At 42.4% G+C, this 16108-nt stretch overlaps 1 protein-coding gene across 2 annotated transcripts in view; it reads right to left on the bottom strand.

The window, feature by feature from the left end:
• The window catches only part of LOC140212292 (secernin-1-like), a 61495-nt gene that overhangs the window by 27865 nt on the left and 17522 nt on the right, over nt 1-16108 (bottom strand). The window contains exons 2-3 of one of the 2 annotated variants that reach the window (XM_072282994.1): nt 1851-1917; nt 497-678 (exon numbers count right to left, since the gene is read on the bottom strand). In XM_072282994.1, coding sequence (XP_072139095.1) covers nt 497-678; nt 1851-1917 — 249 coding nt within the window. The remainder of the gene's footprint in view (nt 1-496; nt 679-1850; nt 1918-16108) is intronic. The other variant, XM_072282993.1, reaches the window with a different exon arrangement.

Here is a 16108-nt window from a genome sequence, read left to right as displayed (position 1 = left end):
TACAGTGGTGGCTATCCCACAGTTTATACTACAAGTACATCGGTGCTGCTTCCCGCAACTATGCAGAACTCGTGGACTTCATTCACTTTGCCTCCAACTTCCACCCTGCCCTTAAATTTACCTGATCCAGTACTGACCCTCCCTTCCGTTTCTTGATCTCTCTGTCTCTGTCTCTGGAGACAGCTTATCTACTAATGTCTATTACAAACCCACGGACTCTCACCGCTACCTGGACTATACTTCCTCTCACCCTGTTGCTTGTAAAAACACTATCCCCTTCCCTCAATTCCTCCGTCTCTGCAGTATGTCCACAACTTACTAACCCAAACTCATACATCTTTGGAATGCGGGAGGAAACCAGAGCACACGGAGGAAACCTATGTGCTCCAATCACTACTTCTTCCAAAGGTCATCAAATGTGAACTCACAAAATATGCTATTTGTCTATTTCAGTAGAGTAAAGATGTGGCACATTTTCCATTGAAGAGTCAATTACCTGACAAGATCTGTGCCTAAAAGGGCTTCTGCCTCTGTTGCAGTCTCTTGTGTCATCACAGCTACATTCCCTATGCAGACTCCATGCTCATTTGCTCCCATTTCCGCTCCCCACATCCAGGAGGGCTTGCTTAGTATTACTGCATGGGTCCTCTCCTCTTGGTCAATGGTGATGTAGGTGCACTGCAAAACCAAACAAATACTTAGACTGTTAAGCACAAAATACAGTAACTGTGCAAACAGTACTGGCAAGAGTATTCGGCACAGATATGTACAGTAGCTAGCTTGCCCCAGACTTTTATACAGTGCTGAAGTAAATTTATTTATTGCACGATACTGCTGCCACAAAAAAAATATTCCATGACATGTGAGTGATGATAAGCCTGATTCTGATATGGGTCTCTATTGTGGACTGAGAGTGGGAAGGGGACAGGGAGAGGGGAATCATGTTTGGGAAAAGGGGAAATGAGGGGGGAGGGAGTGAGAAACACCAGAGAGACATTCTGTTATGATCAATAAACCAATTGTTTGGAATCAAATGACCTTGCCTGGTGTCTCAGGGCTGGGTGTGTCTGAACCCCTGCCACACCCTACCTTGGCACTCCTTCTCTGACATCTGTCCCATACCCCTCCCGTGGTGCTCCACCCTTGCTATTCCCAACATCCTTTTCTTCTGCCAGATTTACGAACTCAATCTCTGCTCCACGTTAATAAATACAGCACTGTGCAGAAGTCTTAAGCACCCTAACTACATACACCTGCTGGAGACATTTGCACAGTACTGTATTTCTGACCAACTTATCAAAGGTTGAGGGATTCAGATTTATATATCACATGTTAATGGGGATAGTGAACCTGAGGAGGATTTGGTCACAATCTCATCACTGTTCCTAGATATGGCCGTGATATCAAAGGAGTGAGAAGTTGTAAATGTCAGGTTTCTGAAAGGCCAAGTTAGGGTGGATATGGAGCGGATGTTTCCTATAGTGGGGGAGTCTAGGACAGCATCAGAATAGAGGGACATTCGTTTAGAATGGAGAGGAGGAGGAATTCCTTTAGCCAGAGAGTGGTGAATCTTTGGAATTCGTTTCCATAGGTGGCTGTGGAGTGCAGGTCATTGGGTGTATTTAAGGCAGAGGTCGATAGATTCTTGTAAGTCAGGGCGTGAAAGGTTACAGGGAGAAGGCAGAAGAATGGAGTTGAGAGGGAAATGGATCAGCCACGATGAAATGGTGGAGCAGACTCAATGGGCTGAATGGCCTAATTCTGCTTTCAGTCTCATGGTCTAAAAAAGTGTGCAGGAAGATAGAATCAAAAGGATCAAAAAAACTACTTTATTTGTCATATGCACTTACATGTATTAGGAACTTGCTGTGGTGCATTGGCACAATATGTAATAAGAAACAACAATATTCAATAATTCTAAAGAAAAAAGAATTATATAAAAATTAGTTAGGGAATAAAGCATGGATATGGAATAAAATGTGCATAAATACCAGCATAAATGTCCTGCTAAAGGGTTTTGGCTCAAAACATTGACTGTACTCTTTTCCTAGATGCTACCTGGCCTGCTGAGTTCCTCCAGCATTGCGTGTGTGTTGCATAAATACCGCAAGCAGCATTATTGAAAGAGTTTTAAATTGTTCACACTGCAGTGCAGTGACTGAGGTAGTTTGTGATCTGCTCGCAATTTATCACCAGTGCCCTCTTTGTGTAGTTTTTCATTGATTCTGTTGTATTTCTTTGTTCCTCTGTGAATGTCTGCAAGAAAATGATTCTCAGTGTAGTATGTGGTGGCTATATGTACTTTGAGAATAAACTTACTTTGAACTTTGAGGTTTTAGAACCTGGGTTTCATGGACCCCTCGATTTGTGGTAGGGGTATATGCATAAAAAAGATTGGGAACACCTGTGTGATGATTGGTCATTTGTTAATAAATCAGTCATGATGGAAATGGCGGTACAGACTCAATGGGCCAAATAGTCTAATTCTGCTTGGTCTTAAAAAAGTGGCCACGGAGTATATACCTACCTCAGCAATTTTGAACCCACATTGCCACTTTTGTTTTCATTCCAAGCATGTCAGTTTTGCTAAGCAGCCTTAAAGAGAGTTATTATCCAGTGGCCTCTCCTGCTATTCAAATGCTGTTCTAACAAGTTGTAAAAGTACTTGCCTCCACCATCCAGAATCACGTGTTACCTTGTCAAGTGGGTTTTAAACACTGGTAATATGCTTCAACACTCCCCATCACTTCATCAAAAATCTCAAGCTGGTGTAACAAATTTGTCTTTGACAATTTCATATTAAATGTTACTGAAGTTTTCCCTGAAGTATTATCTCAAGGTTTACCCATCACCAGTTTTATACTGACTGGGCTGTTTTACACCATCATAAAAAGTTTCTTCTTCTATCAAGGACTCTACAACTAATGTCCTCAATATTCAAAATTCAAAGTTAGTTTATTATCAAAGTATATACATGTCACCAAAGACTACTGAAATTATTTAATTATTATTTATTTCTCTATTTACACAGTTTATTTCAAGGTTGACCAACAACCAATGTGTAAAAGAAAATAAACTGTGTATATAGCTGTGTACATACAACTATTGATGCTTCTGGACACATCTTCAGTGATGTTCCTGGAATCATCGGGTGTTTCGGGTCTTTCAACATCATACAACCTCCTCCAGGTGACCCAGCCGGGGCTGATCAGACCCCAGCTTGTGTCCAGATGGCTAGCTACTTATGACTCCATGGCTCCCCTCTTTTGAGCCACAGCCATCTTGAGGCCCTCTCTGCCGCATCAGTGGTACTGCGGATGGCTCTCCTCTTCCTCTCTCCCTCGATGTTCCTTAGTTAGAGCCTTCAGCATTTTGGTATGATATGATAAATACACAGCCTACATAAAGTAGAAATGCTTCTCTACAACGATTGCCCGCACAGATCTCCGTAGCGAAAATCTCACGCAAGTGCTCTCGGCAGAAAATCTCACGCAAGTGCTGTTAGCATAAACGCGCTCTCCAGTAACCTTGAAGCTATGAGGCTGCCAAATCTACCAAATAACACGTAATACACAGCCTATATAAAGTAGAAATAATGTACGTACAGTGTAGTATCACTTACCAGAATCAGGAAGACAGCTTGCCGAGCAAACTGATGATGGTGTGTTAGGCTGAGTCGTCGCAGGTTGGGTGGTGCAATGGCCCCCACCCTCCGGGCCACCGACCCGATACACTGCCGCAAAGAACACAGCAGTAGCCAGGAGGCACACAGCACATCTTTAAGAAAAAGGCTGAAATAAACACACTAATTAATTAGGTGCCGCCAACATGTAATTGTCGGCCCAGATCAGTGCCGATGCGATCAGAAATCAGCACTGATCTGGGCCGACAATTACGTGTTGGCGGCACCTAATTAGCTTGTTTATTTCGGCTTTTTTCTTAAAGATGTGCTGTGTGCCTCCCGGCTACTGCTGCATTCTCCGCGAATCGGTACAGTATCTGTCCGGGGCCCGGGTGTTGGGACATGGAGGTGTCATCTCATCGTCGATCAGGGCAGGCAGCTCATCTTCTCCTATGACTGCCCGCCTCAATGTCGAAGATCGGGGTTCATCGTCTGCTGTGGCTGATGTCGAAGGTTTGTTTGACTGCTGAGCCTCGCGCATTTTTCTATCATACAGCTGTTTGTAAGGACTCAAGCCATCCTGCAAATATCCCCTAAACCTACGTATCCTTTCAAAATAAAAGTCGTACTTTATCATTGCAGCGAAAATCTCACACAGTAGCTTCACTTTCTGCATTCGGTTTCGATTGTTATCTTTTCCTCTTCCAATTGCATCAGCTCTTCATCTATCAGATCTTGGTCATGGGATGCCAAAACCTCTTCAACATCATCTTCGTCAACTTCCACAAGCCAAACTCACTTTGTCCTTACTTCGTTCACCATGATCAAAACGCTTAATTATGTCTAGTTTTACGCTAAGTGTAACACCCTTACTCTTTCAGGCTTTTCCGACACCTTAGAACTCATCTTGCCAGCAGCTGCTCACAGGCACATGTTTAAGCAATGCCGGCTAGAATGCCGGGGGGAGCGGCTGCTCGGGGCGCGCGCTGCCTTTTATCGTGCTGATTTTTTCGCACACTGCCTTTCTTCGTAACAGTGAAAACACCTTCTGAAAGCGAAAACAGGGTACTAATGTAGGTCTTTCATAACAGTGAGGTTTCGTAAAGCAAACGTTCGAAAAGCAGGGGACACCTGTACTATACTGTGTTTAGAGTTAACAGTTGCATGTGCTTGGTTTACGTTATCCATTTGGGCTGACGGGCACCAATTCAAAAAGCAGTGATTTTTGATTAAGCATTTTTAAACTTAAAAAAAACAAAATAATTTTTTTGAGACCCATGGGATGAAAAGATTTGATGCTCGCTGAAAAATTTCCCTACAGGACCAAATTAAAAGCCATCTGCCTAACACCGTAAGCTGGCAGAGATAACCGGAGTGCCAAAATCTACAATTACACTTTTGATACATCAGGAAGATAAACTACAAGAAGAATGGGCATGATGCGAGGGTCAACAAGGCACATCCGAAAACAACGACGTGAAGGTAAGGAACCAGATATTGAAGAGGCCCTCAATGGCTTTCTATTGTAACCGGACAAGGTGTGTCTGTCAGAGGGTCAATGTTAAATAAACCAAGTCAGAAGAGCCAGCTAAAAAGCTGAATCATGAAGATTTTAAAGTCTTGGCTGGAAACGTAGCCACTATATTAAATTCAATAAAGCACATGGCAAGAAAGGTAGTGCTGACATTGTTAAGTGCAGAAATATGGAAATCTACAAAACTTCCCAATTTGCTTACAATGCCAATGAAAGAGGGCTTTTTAAAAAATATATATATTGTGCCTCACCGGATGGATCCTTTCACTACAAACACACAACACTATCAGGTTCAAAGAAAGGAATGGATCACATAACTGTGTTGTGTTGTTCAAAAATGTCAGGAACTGATAAAAAAAAATGTTGGTTATTGGAAAAAGCAATAAATATCGATGGGCCAAAGATGAATAATTTACCGATGCAGTGCTAAGCCAGCATAATCTCAATGAATTCCTCCATTGGTAACCATTACGGACTAATACACAGTTTTATAGTGTTGTAGTTCTAATTTGTTCTGCGCTTCATTTAAATACATTATTTGTTACTCAGCTAAATGATAGTTTGTCTTTTTATACAGTACCCTTTTAACTATTTCCATGAAACTGTGGATAATTGGGGCAGCCACTTAATTAGGTCAAAACATAATGGTACAGCTATGTCCCAATTAGCCGAAATTCTCTGTAGACAGTGACATCTATATACTTCGTTAATATATTTACTTTGAACGTTGAACAATGTTTCCTAGATCAAATCAAAGGATTACTGTATATCAAATTGGTTGTACAACACAAAAGTGTTTGGCAAAGTTTATTCACCCAATGAAGTGAGCCACTGAGATAAGCTTAAATTTACGATTTGCGTTTTAAATGACTTATAATATCTCTGACACATTGAAATATCCTTTAAGAGCTTCAAAACTATCAACTGTAAAAAGGGAATATTGATTTTGCTCATTTCTCACTACCACTCCTTCCTTCTGAATATTTAAAAATACTTAAATTATTAACACACGTCTTGAACACCAATCAAATGATTAAACAGCTTCAATGCATTCCTGCATTTTTTAAAATCAGCACACACAGGCACAGCAGTTGGTGCTTTTTTAACAGGTTCAGTATGGAAGCCCCCCGTTAGATTTGATTTTCACAAAGGGTTTCTATGGACCTATTTTCCTCCAAAAGATGCTAAGTTCCTCCAATATTTTGTGTGATTTACCTTAGGATTTTGCTCCTCTTATGTTCTGTATAAATTACTTTAAAACACCTGGCGGAGGAATAACTGGTAACCACACTGTGAGCTTTCCAAAAAGTCTCTTTCTTTTTTATTTTCAATGGCAAACTTGCCAATTGGCAAGATGATTAAATAGAGTTAACTCCAATTTAAGGTGTTAAATTTGAGGAAGGTCTTCCAATGCCTGACTGGGTAGCAGACCAGGGGAAGCACTCTATTACTTCCTGTGTACTGGGCTGCATAGACTTCTGTGGAAGTCTTTTGTGCTACTGAGAGAAAACTGTGTACTCAGATGGCACTGGAAGTGAATGATATGGCATTCACATTGGAAATTCTGTTGGAGAATGTCAAGAGAGGGAGACATGTCCCAGGAAAGAAACAGCCTGTCTTACCCCACTGCCTCTTCCACAGCAGACCCTGCCACTTGATAGACAAGATAGGCAGAACTCAGCATGGGTTCCTTAAAGGAAAATCCTGCCTGACAAACCTATTACAATTTTTTGAGGAAATTACCAGTAGGCTAGACAAGGGAGATGCAGTGGATGTTGTATATTTGGATTTTCAGAAGGCCTTTGGCAAGGTGCCACACATGAGGCTACTTAACAAGATAAGAGCCCATGGAATTACGGGAAAGTTACATACGTGGATAGAGCGTTGGCTGATCGGCAGGAAACAGAGAGTGGGAATAAAGGGATCCTATTCTGGTTGGCTGCAGGTTACCAGTGGTGTTCCACAGGGATCAGTGTTGGGGCCGCTTCTTTTTACATTGTATATCAACGATTTGGATTATGGAATAGATGGCTTTGTGGCTAAGTTTGCTGACGATACGAAGATAGGTGGAGGGGCCGGTAGTGCTGAGGAAACGGAGAGTCTGCAGAGAGACTTGGATAGATTGGAAGAATGGGCAGAGAAGTGGCAAATGAAGTACAATGTTGGAAAGTGTATGGTTATGCACTTTGGCAGAAAAAATAAACAGGCAGACTATTATTTAAATGGGGAATGAATTCAAAGTTCTGAGATGCAACGGGACTTGGGAGTCCTCGTACAGGATACCCTTAAAGTTAACCTCCAGGTTGAGTCAGCAGTGAAGGCGGTGAATGCAATGTTGGTATTCATTTCTAGAGGAATAGAGTATAGGAGCAGGGATGTGATGTTGAGGCTCTATAAGGTGCCGGTGAGACCTCACTTGGAGTACTGTGGGCAGTTTTGCTCTCCTTATTTAAGAAAGGATGTGCTGACGTTGGAGAGGGTACAGAGAAGATTCACTAGAATGATTCCGGGAATGAGAGGGTTAACACATGAGGAATGTTTGTCCGCTCTTGGACTATATTCCTTGGAGTTTAGAAGAATAAGGGGAGACCTCATAGAAACATTTTGAATATTAAAAGACATGGAGAGAGTGGATGTGGCAAAGTTGTTTCCCATGATGGGGGAGTCTAGTACGAGAGGGCATGACTTAATGATTGAAGGGCGCCCATTCAGAACAGAAATGCAAAGAAATTTTTTTAGTCAGAGGGTGGTGAATCTATGGAATTTGTTGCCACGGATAGCAGTGGAGGCCAAGTCATTGGGTGTATTTAAGGCAGAGATTGCTAGGTATCTGAGTAGCCAGGGCATCAAAGGTTATGGTGAGAAGGCGGGGGAGTGGGACTAAATAGGAGAAAATGGATCAGCTCATGATAAAATGGCGGAGCAGACTCGATGGGCCGAATGGCCTAATTCTGCTCCTTTGCCTTATGGTCTTATGGTCACTTAGTCTGGCTACAAGTCCATACGATCACAAGATATAGGAGCAGCATTAGGCCATTTGGCCTATCAAGTCTGCTCTGCCATTCCGTTATGGCTGATTAGTTCTATGAATTTATTTAGAGATACAGCATGGAGCAGGACCTTCTGGCCCAATCAGCTGCTCCACCCAGCAACCTACCAACTTAACCCTAGCCTAATCAGAGAGCAATTTACAATGACCAAATAACCTTCAAACCGGTGTGTCTTTGGACTGTGGGAGGAAAACTAAGCACCCAGAGGAACCCAGTGGTTCACAGGTAGGAAGTACAAACTCCTTCAAGACAACACCGGAATTGAACTCTGAACTTCAGAACACTTCAAACTATAATAGCTTCGCGCTAACCACTATGCTACCATGGCGTCCATTTATGTTCCCTCTCAACGCCATTCTCCTGCCTGGGTGTCAGACCATATGACCATAAGACATAGAAGCAGAATTAGGCCATTCCATCCTGACTGATTTATTACCCCGCTCAACCATTCTCTTGACTTCTCCCCATAACCTTTGATGCCCCTACTAATCAAAAGCCTATTAACCTCCGTTTTAAACATACCCAATGACCTGCCTTCCACAGCCTTCTCTTGCAATGAATTTCACAGACTCACCACTCTCAGGCTAAAAAAATTTCTCCTTACTTCTTTTCTAAAGGGACGGATGTGTATACTGGGGCTGTGGCCTCTGGTCCTAGACTCTCCCACTACTGGAAATATCCTCTCCAGGCCTTTCAATATTCAGTAGGTTTCAATGAAATTCCACCCCCCCTTATTCTTCTAAACTCCAGTAAGTCCACCTCTTACACTTTCCCCAGACCAAGACGCTTCTCCGCAAACTGACAGTGACCTGGCTCTTCTTTTCTTCCATAATCCCCAGAGCACAATGTTCATACTTCTTTTGGGTGATGTTATCAGAGAACTAAGATTAGAACAAGACATTGATCAACTGGACCAGTGGGCTGAGGAATGGAAGATAGGCATTTACCTTGCATGCATGAAGTGACACATTTTGGGACATTTAACCTTGGTAGAGGGTAGCTATCGATGGGACATTCTGCTTGGGGGTCCGCAACTGTGATACTTTGGAGGGACCTGTACTGGGACCTCTGTTTGTTTGTGGTGTATATAAACTGCATGGATGAAAACATGTATTAGTAAGTTCACAAACAAAACAAAATCTGGCCATGTTGTGTATGGTGTAGAGAACTGCCAAACATTTCAGCAGAATACGGATGAGTCGCAGATATGGACAGGAAGGGGCAAATGCAGTTTAATCCAGCCAAATGTAAGATGTTGCACCTTGGGAGATTAAATGTAAAGTGTGTAGTTAATGGCAGGACCCTTAATAATGCTGACATACAGTAGGAATCTCGGTGTCTAAGTCCACAGCTCCCTGAGAGAGTCTACACAGGTAAAGAAGGTGGACAGCAGGTTTTCCCTCGTGAGTTTTTGCATTGACTTCATGAATTGGGAAATTATGTCACATTCAGTTCTGGTTACTCCATTATAGGAAGTATGTCGGAGCTTTAGAGGGGGTGCAGAAGAGATTTACCAGGATGCTGCCTAGATTAGAGGGCATTGCTATAAATGACAGGTTGGACAAGCATGAGTTTTCTTTGGAGCAGCTGAGGCTGAGGGGAGATCTGATAGAGGTTTATAAGATTATGAGAGACATAGACAGAGTAGACAGACAGTAATTTTTTCCCCCAGGTTTGTAATACCAGAGAGCATGCATTTAAGGTGAGAGGGGCCAGTCCTGCCAAAGGGTCTCAACCTGAAACGTTGACTGTACTCTTTTCTATAGATGCTGAATGGCCTGCTGAGTTCCTCCAGCATTTCGTGAGCACCGCTTGGACTTCCGTCCTGCTAAAGGGTCTCGCCCTGAAACGCTGACTGTATTTTTCCCCGTAGATGCTGTCTGGCCTGCTGAGCTCATCCAACATCTTGTGTGTGTTGCGTGGATTTCCAGCATCTGCAGATTTTCTCTTGTTTCTGAGAGGGGGCAAGTTCTTTTAGTACAGAGAGTGGTAGGTGCCTAGAATGTGCTGCTAGAAGTGATTGTGGAGTTAAGTAAAATAGAGGCTCTAAATAGGCACGTGGGTTGTGACTGTGAACGGAGGTGTTGGATACAATGAAGCTGACTGATAGAAACTGTTTTCATTCATCATGACCACCATTCCCTCTAAGCTGTACGGGTGCACAGCCATGCAGTAACTGAAATACTTCCGCATACCTAGCTTTTGTTGCAATGCAGATGGAATTTTCTTTTATATAATGTTAACATAATTTTAAACTTAAACTAATGTAATTTAAAATATGTTAATATAATTGTGAATCATCCTGTAATTAATTTTTTTAGCGTGTTGCACCAGTCAGCCATTCTTGTCTGGCGTGTGGAGTCAGGATTGGTCTCCTTTCAGATTAACCAGGTCACAATATGAGCGTTCCTGATTCGACCCTTTTTTTTTTTACGATGCCGAGTGGCTAGCTCGATGTTCAACCCAGCATGGATGGAAAGTGTGCTGGGGGGGTGGAATGGCCTGACTTGGATTCGAACTCGGGAGCCTTCGCTCCGGAGTCCGGCGCTGATGCCATTGCACCACCACCCAGCCACCTGTAATTAATTAATTTAAAAATCCATAAATTTTCTAAATAATTAACATACCAGAACATTCACTTTGAAACATTTTAGAGCTTCAACTTATTTACATTGTCAGTGTTTCAAGTTACAACACTGTTACAAATTGTAACAATAAACACAGAATGGAAGTTATTAGCTCATTGTTAGTAAAGCGCCGGTTCCCTAAACGCCGCCACTGTCTAAGTTTAAAACTTTAAAAAACATGCAAGATTTCCTTTGTTGTATTATTTCATTATACTCTTCAATTAATAAATAAAATCAAAAGTATGTGATTTTCTTTCAATTTTCATAGTATGCACATTACAAAAAATGTTTAAAGTGCTGAGCAGTTTTCAGATCATGTAAACATTTCCTTCTCAGAGCAATGGTTGATCCAGCAGCTGTTTAAAAAAAAAGAGGGAACACTGAACAAGCGGGCATTCTGGAGACCCTCTTCATAGAGTCTCAGAAACTCAAAGTATGTTAATATTTTATACTCCCTAGAACAAGGATTACAGCAAGTGATTCGATACAATTTCAATAGCTACAATATATTGTTTATTTCAATAGTTTGAGTCTCACATACCTTCCACCGATTTACATATCTACAATGGGAGACACTTCTGAATGTTCAAACGCCTTTGTTGGGACAAAGTAATTCACATAGAACTTATGAATACAGAGAACCCAGGCACCCAAAAATAATTTTTCATATATTAACAGTTATCCCAGCTGTGATCAAAAAATGTGTATGACCATGCTTGATGTGCCAAGAGACAAGTGGCCTGAAGAAGGGTCTCAGCCCGAAACATCAACTATTTGTTCATCTCCATAGCTGCTACCTGACCTGTTGAGTTCCTCCAGCCTTTTGTGTATGTTTCTTTGAATTTCCAGCATCTGCAGAATTTCTTGTGTGAGAGTAACAATATCATTCTGGAGCAACACATACAAATTGCTGGAGGAACTCATCAGGCCAGGCAGCATCTATGGAAATAAATAAACTGTTGATGTTTTATGCCGAGACCCTGCTTTGCTGCCTGACCTGCTGAGTTCCTCCAGCATTGTGTCTGTGTCGCTTTGGATGTCCAGCATCTGCAGACTTTCTCATGTTTATTAATATCAGTCTGGGCTGTAAACCTTCCTTGAACGTGGCTATAACAGTGCAAAGTAACTTAGCAGAAGTTGCTTGGTTTGACTTAGTCCAAATAACACTACATTTGGCTGATGCATACATGAATATCTCACCATCACATCACTTTGCACAATCCTTGAGCAGCCTGCTGTGGACCAGTAACCTGTGCACTGGGGACAGTATTGGAACTGGTTTATTATTGTCACATTACTGAGGTACAGTCAATAGCTCGTCTTGCATACTGTTCATACAGACCAATTCATTATACAGAACATTGACATAGTACAAGGTAAAACAGTAACAGATGCAGAATAAATCAATATCCATATGCTACAATTAAGAAGGATAGTGTTCATTCTGGTATGAACACAAGGCCGTCACTATCAACATTTGACTGTACAAAACTCCCACAGGCATTAAACAATCCAGTTACAACTTGGATTCAGTTTTCATCGGAGGGTTACCGCTCCTCAGCCGTGTGAAAGGCACGTAGGAGCCTTTCCTCATCACTTCCTTTGGGCTTTACCAGCAGCTCAGGTTGCACATGGGACTGTGAATTATGAATGGAGTATGTTACAAGCTTTAAAAAAAAAGCTTTTACTGTCTGCGACCTTTGATCTTTTTTGAAGAGCTTATTTTAAATCTTCTTACCTCAGGCTGTATTTTTCAGCTCAGCTAGAGGATCAGCTTTATATTTTATGTCTAAACCCATTTTTATTTCATGAAATGTACAGTGGGTGATTCAAGCCAACTGAGGTCAGGAGATCTGAAGGCAATCACAGCAAGCAGTAGCTCACAGTGAAGTGCCTGCCTGAGAATATAATGCACATCCAGAACTTGCTGCATGACAGATGTCAACACATCTGCCACCACATTTGTCACAGGAGTGTAAGTCCAGCCACAGGGAGCACCCCCAGCATCACGTTTAATTATTTAGAGATAGAGCTCCTTCCAGTCCAATGAGCCGCACCATTCAAAGCCCACCAATTTAACCCTAACCTAACCATGGGACAATTTACAATGACCAATTAGCCTACAGTCTTTGGACTGTAGGAGGAAACCGCAACACCTGGAGGAAATCTACACAGTTCAAAGGGAGAACTCCTTACAGGCTGTGTTAGAATTGAGCTCTGAACTCCGGAATACCCACAACTGAAATAGCACTGCACTACGTTGGGGTGGATTCAAAGAGTAGATCTCCATTCAGGTTTTAGGTCAGATCAAGTTCGTCACAGGATTGGAATGCTCGCCTTTATAAATCAGAGCATTGAGTATAGGAGTTGGGATGTAATGTTGAAATTGTACAAGGCATTGGTGAGGCCAAATTTGGAGTATTGTATACAGTTTTGGTCACCGAATTATAGGAAAGATGTCAACAAAATAGAGAGAGTACAGAGATTTACTATAATGTTACCTGGGTTTCATCACCTAAGCTACAGAGAAAGGTTGAACAAGTTGGGTCTTTATTCTTTGGAACGTAGAAGGTTGAGGGGGGACTTGATAGAGGTATTTAAAATTATGAGGGGGATAGATAGAGTTGACATGGATAGGCTTTTTCCATTGATAGTGGGGGAGATTCAAACAAGAGGACATGAGTTGAGAGTTAAAGGGCAAAAGTTTATGGGTAACATGAGGGGGAACCTCTTTACTCAGAGAGTGGTAGCTGTGTGGAATGAGCTTCCAGCAGAAGTGGTTGAGGCAGGTTTGATGTTGTCGTTTAAAGTTAAATTGGACAGCTATATGGACAGGAAAGGAATGGAGGGTTATGGACTGAGTGCAGGTCGGTGGGACTAGGTGAGAGTAAGAGTTCAGCACGGACTAGAAGGGCCGAGATGGCCTGTTTCCGTGCTGTAATTGTTATATGGTTATATGGAAACCCAATTCTTCTGAATGAGTACTCTTAAAAGGGAGAATGGAGAGGCCAAGATTTTTATAAACTTATAAATCAATTATTGGAACGAAAATCATTGATTTTAATGGGAATCTACTTCAGTTGTATGTTCTAGATTTTATTTAGAGATACAGAATGGTGACAGGCCTTTCCAGCCCAATGAACCTGTGCTGCCCAAATAAACCCATGTGGCCAATTAACTTACCAACAGGTAAGTCTCTGGAATGTGGGAGGACACTGGAACACCTTAAGGAATGCCACAGAGTCACGGGGAGAACATACAAACACCTCACAGATAGCAGTAGAAACTGAACCAGGGTCATTGGCACTGGCAATAGCAGTAAACTAACAGCTACACTGCTGAGCTATCTGATGTGCCCTAATGTAAAAGACATTTAAACGTTGGATGGATTTGGGCAGCACAGTATGTGTAGCCGTTAGCATGATGCCATTACAGCACCAGCAATCAGGGTTCAATTGTACATGGAAACCCAGGATAATCAGGTTGGGAGCATGCGCTAAATAAGTAGTCAGACAAACTTGGGCTGTTTTCTCTGGACCAGCAGAGACTGAGGGAAGGTCTGATAGAGGTTTATAAGATTATGCATAAAGTAGACAGTATCTTTTTCCCAGGGTTGGAATGTCTAATACCAGAGGGCATGTATTTAAGGTGAAAGGGGATAGTTTCAAAGGAGACATGAGACTCAAATTGTTGTTTGTTTGTTTATTTATTTATTTTACACACAGAACGTGGAGGGTGTCCGGAATGCATTGCCTGGGGTGGTGGTAGAAATGGATACATTATAGACTTTTAATATACATTCAGATAGTCACATGAATGTGAGGAAAATAAAAGGATATGGGCATTGTGTAGGTAGAGGGGATTAGTTAGGATGCTCATTTAATTGGATCGGCACAATATTGTGGGCTGAATGGCCCATTCCTGTGCTGTACTGTTCTACATTCTATTAAGTGCTGACCTGCAATTCAACTCCATGCACATGCCTCTGCTTGGAGTTCGGAGATCAATTCCAGTGCCGTCTGTAAGAGTTTGTACGTTCTCCGTGTGAACCGCATGGGTTTCCTCCGAGTGCTCCGCATTCCTCACACAGTCCAAAGACATATCGGTTAGTAGGTCACTGTAAATTGTCCTGTGATTAGGGTTAAATAGTGGGTTTCTGGGCAGCACAGCTCATAGGGCCAGAAGGGCCTGGCCACACTGTATCTCTAAATAAAAAAAATAGAAGTGGATAGATCTAAAAATTGGATAGATTTGAAGCAGCATGATACCATTACAATGCCAGCTGCTGTCAGCATACTGAGGCCCAAGGTGATCGCTGATTTGCAATTCAACTCCATGCACATGCCTTTGCCCCACCTTATCTGATCATTTATATTGAATATTTACAATTGACCTTATTAGCTTCCACTAGCTATTAGGTGCCCCCAATGGTATGCATTTCAAATAGCTTCTGACAATTATGTCCAGCTCCTGGCCTTCACGTGTGGCTTAGCTACTAAAACTAGCACAACCATTCTACTGACAGGAGAAAGGGCAAAGGCGGGTTACTGGCACCTTTAAACCAGTCACTTCAGGGCTCACCAGCTGTGGTTGGCAACTCTTCTCGGAAAAGGAAAACTCTAATCTCAAACCTCCATTGCTTTGCTGCTATACCCACTCGTGAGGAAGACTTCAAGAGTAAACCCCAAAGCTAGAGCCCCTAAGGCAGTCCCTTGTTAAGTTCAATGCGTGTTGGCAACTCCTGCAATGCTGCTGGTTCCGAACTGTATCAGACGCTGCTGTTCCTTTGGGTTCATCAGCTGCGTGGAGGAGGGGAGCCTGCCACATTGGCAACAGTTTGCTCTATATATCGTACTGCCCTGGCTTGTGTACAGCTAGGACACAACACCCACGGTCGACCCTGACTAAGCCACTACACTACTGTGTCAGTCACTCTTTGAGTACAGAGGACATACAGTTGATCTTGAAGAGGTGTGCAAAGTCATGAGGGGCACATGCAGGGTGAATGCACTCATTCTTTTTCTCCCAGGGTCGGGGATTGAAGAACTGGAGGGTGCAGGTTTAAGGTGAGAGGGGAAAGATTTAATAAGGACTTAAGGGACTACATTATTTTGTTACACAAATGGTGGTATCGATGTGGGATGAACTGCCAGAGTAAGTGGTTGAGGCAGGAACAAAGACAGTTGAACAGGCACATGGATCAGAAAGGATTAGTCTCAGGGCTCTAGGCTGTCAAATAGGACTGGCTTAAATGGGGTATGTTTGTCAGTATAGA

This window comes from Mobula birostris, chromosome 19 (assembly GCF_030028105.1).
Source record: "Mobula birostris isolate sMobBir1 chromosome 19, sMobBir1.hap1, whole genome shotgun sequence".
In the NCBI taxonomy this organism is placed as follows: Eukaryota; Metazoa; Chordata; class Chondrichthyes; order Myliobatiformes; family Myliobatidae; genus Mobula; species Mobula birostris.
This window is presented reverse-complemented; position numbering and strand designations above follow the sequence as displayed.